The 16,176-nt window shown below is 38.6% G+C and overlaps 1 protein-coding gene across 4 annotated transcripts in view; it reads right to left on the bottom strand.

Moving 5' to 3' along the window:
* Window positions 1–1,813: 1,813 nt before the first annotated feature.
* CNKSR2 (connector enhancer of kinase suppressor of Ras 2) overlaps window positions 1,814–16,176 on the bottom strand; it is a 258,126-nt gene continuing 243,763 nt past the window's right edge. For 3 of the 4 annotated variants that reach the window (XM_069945142.1, XM_069945143.1, XM_069945144.1), the window contains 2 exons: window positions 10,390–10,586; window positions 1,814–2,406 (listed from right to left, as the gene is read on the bottom strand). In XM_069945142.1, the coding sequence (XP_069801243.1) occupies window positions 2,191–2,406; window positions 10,390–10,586 (413 nt within the window). In that variant the 3' untranslated portion in view covers window positions 1,814–2,190. The remainder of the gene's footprint in view (window positions 2,407–10,389; window positions 10,587–16,176) is intronic. The other variant, XM_069945145.1, reaches the window with a different exon arrangement.

Genomic DNA, 16,176 nt, shown 5'->3' with positions numbered 1-16,176 from the left:
GAGTAGAGGAGCACAAAGGATGGTAAGGCAAAGAATGTGGAGGGGGTTAAGTTAAGGTTAAGGTTAAGTACTAGGGAAATCCTGGGGGGACCCACTGGAGGGGAGGGGGGTTAAGTATTAGGGGTATCCTGGGGGGGGGGTAAATATAGGGTCCTTGCTAAGGGAGGGAAGCACTATGGAAGGAATGGGGAATCATTGTTGAACTCTTGAACCAGGGCCCATTAGACATTAGCTACGAAGCTGGGTGTAATATGGCTTTTTTGATACACACAAGAGATATTCCCCTAACCATTCCAATACTAGAGTCCCACCCAGTAAGAGACCATATCTGATTTACCATTTTATTGTTCTATGTGCAGTAGCTCATATGTTAACAACATAAATTAAGAATTTCCTGGTTACCTCAAGTACTCTGTTATTAATGTAATACTGTAGAATCTTAAGGTACCTACAGGTAACATTCACATTTATACTTTATAAATCTCACCCAATGTAAGCCCTTTGAAAGAAAACTCAATGATCTCTATAAGGGCTCAGTGTTATATATGTGTTTGCCTACAAATGGATTTATATCATGTAGAAAAGTTTCACTTAATGTGTTAAGGGAAGCTCTGTTCACAAGCTGAAGACACGTACATTATATGGACAATCACCTTGTTTCCCAACAGAATTACTTTATTAATTCTTAATTGAAATATTACTTTATAGAACTCTATCTACCTAATCATTGTTTAAATCCAGACTTCTCATATTGTATGCTGAAAAACAGTTTCCCATAAATTTTAATATGGAGATATTCTCCCTTAAAAATAATGCTAATATATTGTTCTATTGCATACAATGGACTTTTTTGCCTTTGTTTTCCTATGAAATTCAACATACAAAATCCCCTCCATAAACCTTTGTATGAAACCAAATGCATAGTGAGGTACAATAGAATGCAACAGAGTTCATACAATGGCTCTGTATAAAAAAAAATAATGGAGCTGTAGTATGCCTCTGCTATGAACTCTTACTAAATAGTATGTAACCTTCGCCATATAATGTGTTTGTTGAGTTATTTGTCTTTTTCCTCCCATTTTTTTCCCTATATGTGGCCAGCAAGGCCAAATTACCCGCCATATTATTCGTACCCAAGCCAATAAAATTGTGCATTATGACTTACTTCTTATACATAGTAGTCATCATTCAGGCAGAGAAAACCCAGCAGAAAAACAGTGTGTTATATAATGTTTCATAGAAACAGTTTCTCATATGAATTATTTCTGACAAATAATTTAGAAACTAAAAGTTGTACAAGAATAAGCTAGTCTCATTTAAACATGATAGACAATCCATCTTCATTTTACGTAGCAGTCACTTTAAAAGATGGGACGTATTTCAGGAGGTAGTCTTACGGAATATTCTGGTTATTATTCTCTATGTGTATTATGGCTAATGTTGTAGCAACAAATATATATTTCCCAGAGTATTGTCACAATAAGGCTCTGTTCACATTTGTTGGTTATGGTGGTTCCATCAAGGGTTCCAGCAGTGCTGCAAAACTTTACGCTTGTAATTAAAATACTAGACCCTGAAAGAAGCCTAACAAACCCAATTATAAGTCAATGGAATCCATTAGAAGCTGAAAAAGGATTCACTGTTCTAAATAGAAGCCGCGATGTTACCGTTAACAGAGCCAGAAAGAATATTCTATTTAACAGTAACCAATCTGTACTATAAATTTCCTTGAATGTCATTATATAATTTACTCTTATACTCTAAAAAAATATAACTGCAGCATTTCATATATTCTATCTGAGGCATTCTTACATATAGTTATCTATGTGGATATAAAAAAAAAAGTTATTAAGTCTTTTGCCATACAGTAAATTTTTGTACCCAGAAATAATTTGTGTGTCATAGAAAAGTTAGTTTTCAAATATAAAGCCCTAAGCTTGACCAACATATTCAATACATATTATTTATTCCATTTTTTTTACCACAAAAATAACACAAAGCATAGCACTGATAGCATTAAAAAATTACAAATGCCAAAATAAGACAATGGCATCTCGGCAATATAATGCTTACGCCACATATGTCAGCAACATTAAAATATATATATTTATATATTACCAGACTTTGCAGATATTCAGAATAATTTCAGTTAGAAAAATTTCCATGGTTCAGATTCAGAGAATACAACAATTATACATGCGTTTCAATATAAGAATGCGTGAGAGATAGAGACTGAATAAGAGCATCCACTTCAGAAGAAACGCTTTCACAGTTCTTTACGTCACTTTTTTGACAGATGTCCAAAAAAAGGTCAAGATATAGTTGTTTCCATTCCTGAAAGTCTTTAGATGTCAAGTCTGGATTTTCCAGAACCTTATCAATAATAGCTACTTCTCCTTCTTTGGCCTAAAAGATCAAAAAAAAAAAGAAAAGAATATTATTGGTCGAAAATAACATTTATTTACTGTCTACAATTATTTAGCTGTACTGAAACATCCTGTACACTTTAATGCCCACGTTCATTTAAAGGAGAACTCAAAATGAAACAACTTTGTGTGATGGAAGTAGTAAGCATTATGCTACAAATGTCTTTTTTTTATTTTTTATTTTTAGATTGTCCTCTATACCTGTAGGAGGAGGTAAAAACACTCCATGGCTTCAAGTTGTCTTAGAGTGGCAACCTCTTTTCATATGCTCTATTAGGCTATACAGAAATTACAGAAACGGCTGGCTGTTCGTACTATGATTTTGCCATCCCTGGAAGCCTGTCAAAATGGGATGCCAACATATACATGCATGGCCAGGCACATGCCCCATTGACTTAAACAGCTTAGGAAACAGAAGATTGTCATCAGAAAAAGACCACCTTGTCCATCTGCCATTTGTCTAGTCTGCCCTTTCAGTGTTTCCTTTCTTGTTATCGTAGATAATAGATATACGATATTTTCCAACGTATAAGACGACCCCTGGCTTTTAAGAAGATTGCCAGGGGTTAGCCTTATACGCCGGAAAATGTTAACCCCCGCTTGACTACAGCCCTGCTGTGGTCAGGCAGAGGTTAACTGCGGCTAAAGAAGAATAAAACAAACTATTAACTCACCTTCGGGAGAATGACAGAGGCTTCGGGAACTTCCAGCGCCTCTGTCATTCTCCCAAAGCTCTCCCGGCAGCTGAGCATCTCCAAGCTTCTCCTATGAGACCCTCAGCTGCCTGGGAGAGCTTCGGAGATCTCTGGTGCAGGCAGTGTATGTCACATCGGCCGGGGCCGGGAACGGGACAGGAGACGCGCGGCTGCCAGGATCGGGTCACAGGTGAGTTAACTTTTTTTTTTTTTTTTTTTTTTTTTTTATAGTGGTCGTCCCATATGGTGGGGATGTGGTAATTTTTTTTAGCTCCACCACTGTATGGGGCGACCATACCTGGTGTATAAGACGACCCCTGACTTCTAAGATTATTTTTCAGGGTTTAAAAGTAGTCATACGCTGGAAAATATGGTAGTTTTTCCCCCCCAAACATATCCTTTAAGTTTGTTCCAAGCTCCTACTACTGTTTCAGTTAAGTAAGATTTTATCATATTGTTCCTGATCTTTCCTCAGATCTGATCTCAGATTGTGGCCCCTTATTCCTGTGTTAAGTTTTTTTTTTTTTTTTTAATTAAAAACACTTCTCTCTTATAAAAGGCTTTGTTAGGATCAGCTGGCAGCTTGTCAGGTTGCTGGTTTTGACGTCTGTACCACTCTGTGCCGCTTCTCCATGGGTCCTTGGAAAAGCTGGATCCAGTCCTGGGAAACTTCTCCCAGTTTCACGCAACTGAATCCAGCTTTTCCCGGCACCCGGAGCAGCATGGAGGCACACAGAATTCAAAGCCAGCAGCCTGACAAGCTGCCAGTTGGTCCTACAGAAGCGCTTTGCATTCCTTCCGACTGTAAATCTGCTCATCCCTAGTAATGACCTTTTTACAGATCACAGAGCATGCTGACAAACCTGCACCATACAAAGAATAGTTTCTGGAGATGTTATTTGTGCTATGTCTATGGAGCACTTGCTGTAAGGCATATTACTAAATGCTGTTAAAACAGCCCAGGTTTGATGGCTGCCCCCTTAAAAAATACAAAAAAATTACATGTTTTAAACAGACAAAACAAATAAAACAATCAGAAAATAATGCTTCAGACAGTATAAGAGACTGCAAAACAAAACGATGCAGTCTGGGAACTAAGATACCATGTTAATTCCAAGGAGCACCTGCCCAGGATTTTCACTGTTATTTACTAGATAGTCTTTCCTGTAGCTTCACAAGACCTTGGTTTCCAAATATCATAAAATATCATTGGTTGCAAAAAAACCTGCCATAGATCCACAGGAAATCCACACAAATTGGAGAAAATTTGCAGCATTTTCCACATGAAAGCCAGGAGTGTTGTAATCAGGTGAGGTACATCCTATAGCAATAGATTAAAATGAACGCTTGTACGAAGCAGTATTCGTTCGTGTGGCTCAGCTATTTGAGTCATTCTGCCTTCTGAAAGCATGCAAACAAGTTTTTATTTTTTTTTTTAACATTTTACTCTCCCACTGTGGGGACTTCACTCAATAATACATACACAATACATTGCAGCGTTGTCATAGGCATAGCTGGTCAAACTCAGCTATACGGCTCCATAGCTATAACACTAGAGGCCTCAGGGAGGCCTCAGGGAGGCCTCCGGTTGTCATAGTTACCATCAGGGTCACATAGCCCCGATGGAGAACAGAGGAACAATTCTCCTTCCTTTCTGTCCTATAGATGCTGCAATTGCATTGAAGGTTAACTGCTGGGATCAGAGTGCAGCTCGGGCCTTGACAGTTGCGGCCGGTGCCTGGATATCAGTGACATTTCATCCGCGGACATAACTGTACGCACCACAAAAATGGAAGCACAGTTACGGCCATGGTCCTGAACTGGTTAAAGCATACCTTAAAAGTTATAATAAAACAGACTAAAGTGCAGCTCTGTGCACCATTTTTCTAAATAACATGTATTTTTGGTTTGGCCTATAAATACCTGATTATAGCAGCTGCTGCAAAGACTCCCAGTCATATAAAAAGCAGGATAGGAGATAGAGTTCCCTTTGGTCTTTTAGGTAATTGATGGATACAGGGTCTCATGATGGCTAAGGTTATCTAGAAGCAGTAGACTCTGTCTCCTATCGTTCAGTTACATGTGGCTAGAAGTGGCAGGTATCAGGTATTTATAGACTCCCTTACCATTACATGGTGTTCTGGCTTGGGATTTAGAGAGTGACGCCTCTCTTGCTGAGGCTGATGGAAAGTCATCTGTGCTTTGGCATTTTTCTAGACTGATACTCAAATTCCCTTAAGCTAACAACAAGCTCTAGCTTTGGCTCCCCCAAGAGACGGATGCATGGAGTAAAAGTAAGGTGGTGTGCTGCTAATCAATGGGAGTCTATCCCCTAGTGATTTATGGCACTCCAGAGTAACTTTGGTCTTTCCAACTACTCAACTTCTAGCTCTCACCCGGTCGCTGCTGATCTTCTAAAGCATTACTAAGCGATTATGATCTACAACTGTGAGCCACTTTATTCCAGTGTTCCAGTTTATCACAGTTGTTCCAGATGCACATACAGTAGTTAAATATTTTTACATTATACTTGGTAGCCCAAATGTTTCTAGCTCTGGAGAGATATTCAGAAGTGATTAATAAAGTTCTCTGCTTGCTCCATGGTTCCTCACAGATGGCATAAACAGTACCATCCAGTTAAAACAGCTTTCCATTTCCACCCGCCCCCTGAATATAGTATATGCATATGTATGAGCATGCTGAATAAGCAATCTCTTCTCAGTTTAAGTTACACAAATAATTATTGGTAAATCATTCGGTGCACAGAAATCATGATCAAAGCTGCAGAAAACCTTTCAGCCAAAAATAACAGTATTCTTAGGGATATAAGCACCGCAATTCCAGGTTTAAAAGACCGCAGAAGCGTTCAGAGCCAGGCAAGACTTTAACTATCATATTGTGAAATACACACCTGGGGATAAGCGGGAAAAAACACTGCTCATTGCAAATAAATTGTATACATAGTTAAATTTGGAGTAGTAACCTAGGCAAATAAATAAATAAAAATTTCTGAGAGAAAGAACTTCTTCCAGTAATGATTTGTTTTATGGGTCATAAAAATTATTCACTCGGTTTAAAGGGGCTGTCTTCTTTAGAAGACCAAAAAACATACTTTTCAAGCATACAACATGAATGACTGTATATTACAGATACAATCCATTGACTTAATTTCCTCTCTGTTGGTGCTGTACAGCAGGCACAGGTCAGGCTGGTTTCACTAAGAGGCATACGCCTCTTATTAAATCAGGCAGGGAAATTGGGGTGAAGCTTTATTTAAGACCACCATAAGAGTATGCCGGTTTTCATAAATATCACCTTATAGTTTAAAGACCCTTCTAAGTAAAAAAAAAACAGAGATAAAATAGCAAAAATGTGGTACAATGTTCACACACACCCACAAAAAAAAAAAACCTGGGTGAATGACTTTTGCCATATTTTCAATGCGTTTGTAGTTGCATCACACTAAGCAGGAGGTTGTAACTTAGCAGAAAGTAGGTATGATCACCACTTTTTTGGCAAACATTTTTAGGGTAAAACTAAACCAAGTAATGGAAGGCGCAAAAAGACTAAAGAAGCCTTAGCTTTTCAAACAGCATGAGTCAGATTTCTTTCTTTCTTATAGATTATCTAGTCTAAGTTTAAACTAAGAATTAGGGTATGTTTACACTAAGGAATCTGTGCGAATCACCCGCAGCTCGCCACCACTCACGGTCACGCGCATCTCCACCCGTGCAATAGAGTCCATTCTATGCACGGGTGGATTCCGCCATCCGTCCAAAGAAATAACTGGTTCATTCTGCCGGGTTGTAATGATGCAGGAAGCCAGGATAGAATGGAGACCGGAGGGGGAGAGCGAGCTGGTGGCGTGATGCTGTGGGGGCACAGGGACAGGTAAGTATAATACTTTTTTTTGTTCCTGTACCCCACTGCTCACACTGGTGTGTTTGTTTTCACTGAAGCTTTCCTTTTATACTGCACGTACACATTAAGGCCCTAGTACACCGGCCAATTCAGAGGAGCAAGCGAGCACCGACCTGTTAGACCAGCGCCCGCTTGCTCCTTTGCAAGGAGCTGCCCGGGCGATCGTTCGATTAGATCTTAACATTATGCCAAGCAAATCTGTTTGTGTTGAATGTATAGCCCCAACATACTGAACTGTATGTGATCTATAGCGGGGCTGGTGTCAAGGGCAAGTGCCACCTAGTGTGCCATTGGATGCAATTGCCTTTACATGACTTAATAATAACGCTATATGATACACCCTGAAAAGCAAAGGACTTGCACTCCTTGATGAGCTACAGAAAACAGCCTGTGATAGTCATAACAGGGAAGGAAAAAAAATGGAGAACTGGCTGTGCATACATGTGCTCTTCATTAAAGTCACAAGGTTTTACAGAAGCAGCCAAGTGCGCTGCCATGAATGTCAATGGGCAGAATACCCTTTTAGTACAATGTTCATCCCTGACCTACAATAAAGCCAACAGGAAAAACAAGAAAAACTCTTTATTACAAAATGTAAGCAACATCATAGTAGTCAAGCTTAAATCAGATAAACCACATCCTTCCCTTATTATTATTTAGATTAATAAAATGTGGGAAAAAATACAAGTAAACAGGTAAAACTATGATGGTGTGAATGTGCAGCACACTGTCACAGGACTATGATTTATCGCATTTATATATGACTTTACTCCGGCATTAAAAGGCAATTCCAGCTAGAATTAAAAAATTACTGACCCAATCACATCTATATTCTGTTCCATTGATTCCTACATTATAATAATTAATGCTGGTGCAGTAAAGAGATGAGGTAAGTTTGTGAGACCAACCATGAAGTGAACTGCTCATCAGGCAGACATAATGAACATTGTGGAGTGTGCCTCCATAACAGGACGGCAGTCAGCAGAACTTACTATTTTATGTAGGAATATTTGCTGCACCGCTGACACTATTAACTGTCTGCATTATTACAATTCCCATACATGGATGTTCACACCATAAAAGAGTACTGCGAGAAGGCAATAAACTAAATTTTATATTGAAACAGACTATGGGGCACATTTACTATTGCAAATATACCATATTTCTGGTACAATTTGCACCAAACAAGTGGCTTTGTACCGCATGTACTATGTAGCCTAAACTCTCTTTAGATATTTTTGTTCCTCAACATAAAAGGTGGTGTGGCTTAATGGAAAAGGTTCATGGTTAGGACATGTGCACAATAAAGGCCGTATTACACGGCCAGTCTTGAGGAGCAAATGAGTGCCAACCTGTCAGATCAGCGCTCACTTGCTTCTCGTTTCCCACTTGCTGCCATTGCTATTACAGGCACCGGCAGTGAGCCTACCCGCGCACGCCTGTGGGGGGGGGATGTTGCTAGGAGCTGCTTGAGGGAAGCCCATAGTAGGGGATAACGGCGGTCTGCTGCCGCTGCTTCTATTACACAGAGCGACAGCCTGCAGATCGGCGCCATTGTTATAAATGTGTTCAACAAGTTTAAAGCTAAGGATTAGCCGACATTGTGCATGTTGGCTGATCGGTGCCTTTTAACAGGGTCTATTACACCAAGCGATTATCGGCCGCAACAGCCAATAATCGCTTGGTGTAATAGGGCTTTAAGTTAACAGTTGATCAAAATATCCTAAGTAATTGCTAAGAAAAATGTTTTTGTAAGATCCTTGTCAAAATCCCATTTAATTTCTTGACAAAAATCCTCATTAATGCAGATTTTTAGCAGAATTTAAAAGTGCAAGGACAAATTAGATCCTCATCTGATTTCCTAGTAAAATGGGGCTTGGATTTCATGTAGAGGAAGAATCAGCATAAAAATCTGATGGAATCTGCCTCAAATTATTCCAACATATCCATGGTTTAAATGCACATCACATGCCAAAGTTTTGTAAGAAAATGGATGGTACGCAATATCCAATTATGTGGCAAATGTGTCAAACAGCACGAGCCACTATAATAGACTTGGCATATTAAAGACTGTCTCGTATAAGTTTACACTAAAGGAGACCTGTCACCCCCCATGCCGGGGTGACAGGCTCCCAACCCCCAGTTAGATCCCCTTATACGTACCTCATCCCTCCGAGTCCCGGGACAGAGATATCCCAGTCAGAAGTCGGCGCGCACGCTCTGGAGAGAGGTCCGGCGTTCATAGAGAATGAATGGAGCCGTGCGCACGCTGCAGAGATGAGTCTGGCTCCATTCATTCTCTATGGACGCCGGACCTATCTCCAGATCGTGCGCGAAGGCTTCTGACCGGAATATCTCCGTCCTGGGACCGGCTCCGGCAGCGGGACTCGGAGGTACGTATAAGGGGATCTAACTGGGGGTCGGGAGCCTGTCACCCCGGCATGGGGGGGGTGACAGGTCCTCTTAAGTATGAAACAGTGTTGGTAAATCTGCCCAATAATCAAGTACCAAGTTTGATTGAGTTTAAAACAACAAAATATATATATATATATATATATATATATATATATATATATATATATATATATATACGGTTTTATTTTCCCAACTGCTCTATTTAGGTAAGGTTCCTAAGATTCTGTAAGACTTCAATAGGATTCCTTTAAAGCGACTCTGTACCCACAATCTGTCCCCCCCCCCCAAACTGCTAATGATGAAGAGGGTGGGGAGGAGGGGCGGAGATGTGGTGCAAGGTTAGGGCACAGATACTGTAGGCCATGGCCGTTTGACACAGGGCTGCAAGTTTAAAAGTTGTTTTTTAGGACAATAACTGCATCACCTGACGAACGGACCCCAGGACAGATCTTGGATTAAAAGCAGCTATCTGAAGGCACAAGTGGTTTGGGGGGGTCAGATTGTGAGTACAGAGTCGCTTTAATATAGTGATCTACAATAAATACTTATAAAACCAAGAACAGAGGTAAGGGCAAATATAAGTAATGAGAATTCTCCACAATGGCTTATTTTATATTGGAATTGGACTGGGATGCCATCTTGAAGCTTCTCTAATCATGGATAACTGGTATAAGTTCTTCTATGTTTGTCTATAATACTGTATTTGCAATTGTTCTCTGTGCCACAATGTAAAGAAATATATATTGTACATAAAAATAATGTGAATATATTTTATAAATATGCAGAACACAAAGTTTGAAATAAAAAAGTAAAAACACCACACCTTATAAACAAAGCCAACCTCACTTTTTGTTATATTTACTACTAGACTAAAGGCAAATCGGCCACTTTAAGAATGTCCCAAGATCCCAAGTTCTTTTCTAATTTCCTACCTTTAAAGTGCTTTTCAAAATTCGCAGTCTGTGGAGTTTTTCATTGACTACTGGATCACTAGATCTTTTAATAAAAGACTTCTTGTACTCCAATTTGGTTGAAAGTCGCTGTTCTCCAAGTGGGGACAAACTGGCTTTTTCCAGAGCCCTGTAGAGATCTTGTAATGAGTCTGCTGGCTTCTCGTCTACAGTGTCTGCTATCATGAAAACAGAAGGAATGGAGCAACATTAACTAGTGAGTAACTGGAGGCCAGCAACTTTTTTCTTTATTTTTTTTTATTAATTTGTTTCAATGGGCTTTCTGTATGAATCCTGGAAGTCTTTTAACTGCTTTTCACATGAAAATAAGGAATTGACTCATAGATTTGATTGAAATACTATGTGGCAGAACTGGCAGAATTAAGGGTGGTTTGGGTTTTTTTGCGTTCCCAACAGGTTGACCAATTTGGAAACAAAAATTGACTAGACAAATCTTTATATGTTTTCATACCTAGTAGGACAAGTTTTCGGGGATCAATATAATTTGAAAACACGTAAAAAACACAAAAAATGTTAAAGGTTTTTAGGAATATTAGCTTAACAAACAATATAATTCAATGCATAAATTAAATTAATATAAAGGAGATGTGGGCTGTTTAAATCCATTGTAATGCAAATATAAAAAATAAAGATGTTCGTGAAAAACAAAAAAGCAAAGCAGATTCCCCGATTCCAAAAACAAGAGCGTAACACTCATGATTTACCTACACTTTAAAAGTAAGGCTTAAACATTGCCAAACAAAGTGCCCACTCCATTGCATATGAAACTAGTTGGCAGTACTGAAGTGTACGAGAAGAATGCTATGTATCTGGGCTGGGAGGCGTCCAACAGTAAATTCTGCTGTCATTTTCTATCCGCCTGGGTTGTTTGTAGTTTTATATTGGTAATTGGTACATGCTTTAAAGCTCATCAGCAACAATGTACTGCAGCCATGAAACCGCTAATGTGATTTGGCACCTTGTGCAGCTCATTAGGTGCATTTATAATTAGCTCTGGCCTGATAAAAGTGTTAATGTCTTAAATAGTGTATTGGGAGAAGAGTATCCCTCTGAGAGGTGCAGCTAAATGAAGAGACTTCTAAGCAGACAAATACAACATAGACATATACGTTTTTTTCATTTATCATGCTTTTCCTTTTGTTAGAGAAGCCAACCCATATAATATGTGTTCCACCAATTATAGTTCAATGCAATTATTGACTGCATTGATAATGTCAATTTTTTTTTTTTTTTAAAGGACCTTAAGGACCAGGCCAATTTTAATTTTTGCAGTTTGATTTTTTCCTACTCATGTTTTAAGACTCATAGCAACTTTATTTTTCCATCTATGGGGCTGTTTGGAGTGTCATTTTTTGTGCCATGATCTCTTGTTTTTATTAGTATCATATTTGTATAGATGGGAGATTTTGATCGCTTTTCATTAATTCTTTTGCTGATGTGTTTAAAAATTGGCAACCCTGGCAATTATTTCCTCTTTGCGTTTATCCCATTCAATGTATACAAATAGTATTATAATATCTTAATAGATTGGACAATTATGCACCCGACAATATATGTTTATTTATTGTTACATGTTTTATTTGTAAAATGGTAAAGGGACGATTTTTAACTTTTCTTGGGGGGGAGGGGATATGCCATATTTTTTACAAAAATAAAGCAAACTCAGCTCTAGACTTAGTCATGGGTCCTTAAGGGGTTAATCAGGTAGTGTTTATCAAAAAGTTTACTACATTTTATGTTACTGTTTGAGTTCTTTAAACAGTGTAGCATCAAATGAAAGACTTTATTTATCTGAGTAAATAGTCAGTATGTGGAACTAACTAAAAGACATGCCAGCGTATACCACAGTGGGCCCAATGACTTTAATGGATCGAAAGTGGTCTACCGGTGTACATATTGCTGCTCATTTAACATCTGCTGGGCTAGGTCCACATGAAAGAACACTTAAGCGGCAATACTGTATTGTCAGTTACAGTAACATTCACCAGACCAAGTACAAGACTGTGAATGTAGTGAGCAATGATGCATACAATACAGTATGCATCACTGCCCACTAAAGAATATTTGCCAGGCCAGGTGTGGTCTCATAGTCAAGTGATCATAGTGAGTGAGCTGTGAGGCATACAGTACTGTATATATATATATATATATATATATATATATATATATATATATATGTATATATCGCTACTGTACTAGTAGTTTTCAGTAACATTACAGTGTTCCAGCAGCAGGTACACTATAACAGACTAGTGAAACCTGCAAAGTTCAGTGTGACCTGCAAGTTGAACATTGTTCAGGGTAATACAATGAAGCAGCACAAATCTGTAGTAGAGCTGCATGACCGGACAGAGAAGCAAGGCCTAAAGGGGTAGAAGAATTTTGGGGGAGGGAATTTATCACAGCAGGTGAAAATGTTTTTGTGTCTATAAAGTATGTGGTCTTTGTGTTTATGTGTGGGTTTTTCATGCACCACATTTAGCAAAATGGTGCAAAGACCTTCATAAATTTAAGTGAACTTTAAAGCTAATAAATATTATTATTACTATAAGCTAACATATGTAGCCAGGTAAGTGTGTTCAGTACTTTAGTGGATTTGTGCCAGTATTAGCAACATTTGAATAAAAGTCGCTATTTAAGTGGCATGAGTTCTAAATTATTAGTCAAACTTAACTTTACACCAAACCACTGACATACAGCAATTATGAAGTTTCACCTTTAAACCAACACATATTGGTATCCCATGTCAAGCTGAAACTTATGAATAGTTTTAAAGTGACTCTGTACCCACAATCTCACCCCCCCAAACCACTTGTACCTTCAGATAGCTGCTTTTAATTCAAGATCTGTCCTGGGGTCCGTTTGGCAGGTGATGCAGTAATTGTCTTAAAAAACAACTTTTAAACTTACAGCCCAGTGCCCTACGGGCATGGCTTAGAATATCTGTGCCCTGGAATGCCACTGGAACATTTTTTCCATGATGAACATTTTCACAGGTGCCTTAACAATCTAGCCCATGTGCCGTGCTGACACAGCTGATGAATAGTAGGCAATCTGTCTGGAGCATTCCTAATGATGAGGAGGGCGGGGAGGAGGGACAGAGAGGTTGTGCCAGCCTAATGCATACACAATCTAGGTCACTCCCGTAAGGCACGGGGCTGCCAGTTTAAAAGTTGTTTTTTAGCATAAATAACTGCATCACCTGCCAAACCGACCGCAGGACAGATCTTGGATTAAAAGCAGCCATCCGAAGGTACAAGCGGTTTGGGGGGGTCAGATTGTGGGTACAGAGTCACTTTAACTCTTTCCTGTCCCCTTAAATATTAATTTTGGTTTCTGTTTATTTCCTCAATTTCTTAAACCCATAACATTTTTATTTTATTTCTTATAGAATTCCCCTAAAAAAATCCCCCAATTTGTATTAAAAATATACAACTTTCTAACTGTCCATATGGCATGATTATAAGCAATCATTTGATTGCTTATACAGATTTACTGTAGTGAACATTCATTACACCGATCTATTACATTGGTGCTTTGCTGGTACAGCCTGCAGCAGGCAAGCTAAATCTACAGATGAGTCACACCAGGTCCCAAGGCCTTGCAGAGGCTTCGGACTGCTGTGACTGGCTTATTAGAATGTAGGGGTGTCAATGGGACCACTAAACAAAAAAAAATTGTAAAAATGCAGATTTTTGAAAAAAGATCTATTTATTTGGTATATACTATAATAGTATTAATTTTGTATGCTACCAATGCCATCTTTAAATGTCTTTCAAAGGTCATCTGTTTAGAAAATAATGTATATGTGGCTGAGATAAAAAAATAAATTATGCTCCAACACCCCACCCAATCTGGTCTCCGCTCATCTCTGTCACCTTTTTGTGCCTCTGATGTTTCATTCCCACAGAATCAGTCCCAGATCATTTTTTTTATTTTCGAATACTGTACTTTTAACCCTACAATGATCTTACAATGTCATTAGTAGGTTGTGTGAAAACAAGTTGTTTTTACATGACATGCGCTAGCAGAGCTCTGAACCTTATAACATGGTCCAAACATAAAGACAAACTAGAACGTGGATTACAATGAAGAGGTTATACTAGAATTAGAGAAGGAGGCACTTTCGAAGAGGCAAGCGTTAGGCAGCAACAAAAGGACGGATGAAAGCAAAGCCATACAATGCTAAAAGATTAAACCCACACAGAACGCAGCACTAGAACAGGAACCAAAATATAGGTAAAAGGAAACCTGCAAAGGAAACCAGGATAGATAGAAATAAAAAAAAAAAAAAGATGTACCTGAAAACATTATGTCAAATAGTAATGGCAAAGTCATGCTTTTTCATTTGAAAAAAATATAATTTTTAGACACGAAAAAACCTTAGTACAGTACACGCGCATGTGCTGAAAGACACCATAGAAAGATCTGAGACTTATTCAGCATCCTCCAATGATCTGTTCAAATGTCATTATGGGTCTGAAAGGAATTTTGACATTTTTTTTTACAACTGTACATTTTTTTCCCCCTTAGATCTTAATTAAGTGTGGCTGCAAAGATTGACTCGAGCTGTCAGGATGAGAACATTTACTTGATTGACATCTGTATTTTTTTTTTTTTTGCAGCCAAAGCCATTTTCAAATGGAATTTGATGATTGATGAGAATGTAAATTATAAATTTAAAACCATTAGCTTAACACAGAGAACAAGAGCAAACAAGACTGGATGTCAAAGCGATAGAAAAAGTCAGCTGTAAATGTTATAAAAGTGTAATGCCTGTATATAACAAACACACAAGCTGGTAATGCACTGACAATATGGCTGTACTACACTAGTAAGCAATAAATCAATAATCACAATCCTGAAAAGATTTCCAAAAAATGAGAAATACTAAATCTTCCAAAAACACAACTTTGGTGATAACACAGAATACAGATGAGCAAATTTACAATGTAAACAAAGTGCTTCCCTACACTAGGCAATTGGCTTGTCATCCGGCTGCCTTTGATCTCCGATACTCTCTGTTCTGCTATGGGCACCTGGCAAAGCTGGATGCAGTCCTGGGAACTTCCCCCAGGACTGCATCTAGCTTTGCCAGGCACCCAGAGCGGAACAGGGAGGAGTTGAGATCAAAGGCAGCCGGATGACAAGCTGATTGCCGAGTGTAGCGAATTGCTTTGTTTACATTGTAAATTCGCTCATTTCTAACACTCAGATCTCAGCCTAGTTAATAACAAAAGGACATGTATTCATATTAAAAACTGAGCCCCTTAACCCCCTAAGGACCGGGCCAATTGTCACTTTTGCATTTTCGTTTTTTCCTCCTCGCCTTCTAAGACCCATAACTCTTTCATTTTTCCACCTAAAGGGCCACATAAGGGCTTTTTTTTTTCAGGAACAGGTGTACTTTGTAATGGCCTCTTTTAATCTGCCATAAAATATATAACGGAATCCCCAAAATATCATTTATGGGGTGAACTTGGGTCAAAAAATGCAATTCCGCAAATTTTGGGAGGCTTCCATGTTTACGTAATGCACTTTAGGGTAAAACTGGCATTTTTTCTTTATTCTATAGGTCGGTCTGAACACAGCAATATGTATGTTTAATAGGTTTTCTAACGTTTTACTATTTTTATTAGCAGTAAAACTTTTTTTTGCAAACAGGTATATTTAAAATGGCCCTATTGTAACTCCTATAGCGCTTTTATTTTTTCACCTACTGGGTTGCATGGGGCATCATTTTTTGCG

This window comes from Dendropsophus ebraccatus, chromosome 11 (genome assembly GCF_027789765.1).
Source record: "Dendropsophus ebraccatus isolate aDenEbr1 chromosome 11, aDenEbr1.pat, whole genome shotgun sequence".
NCBI classification, from domain to species: domain Eukaryota; kingdom Metazoa; phylum Chordata; class Amphibia; order Anura; family Hylidae; genus Dendropsophus; species Dendropsophus ebraccatus.
The sequence above is the reverse complement of the archived record's forward strand: the minus strand, read 5'-3'. Positions and strand labels throughout refer to the sequence as shown.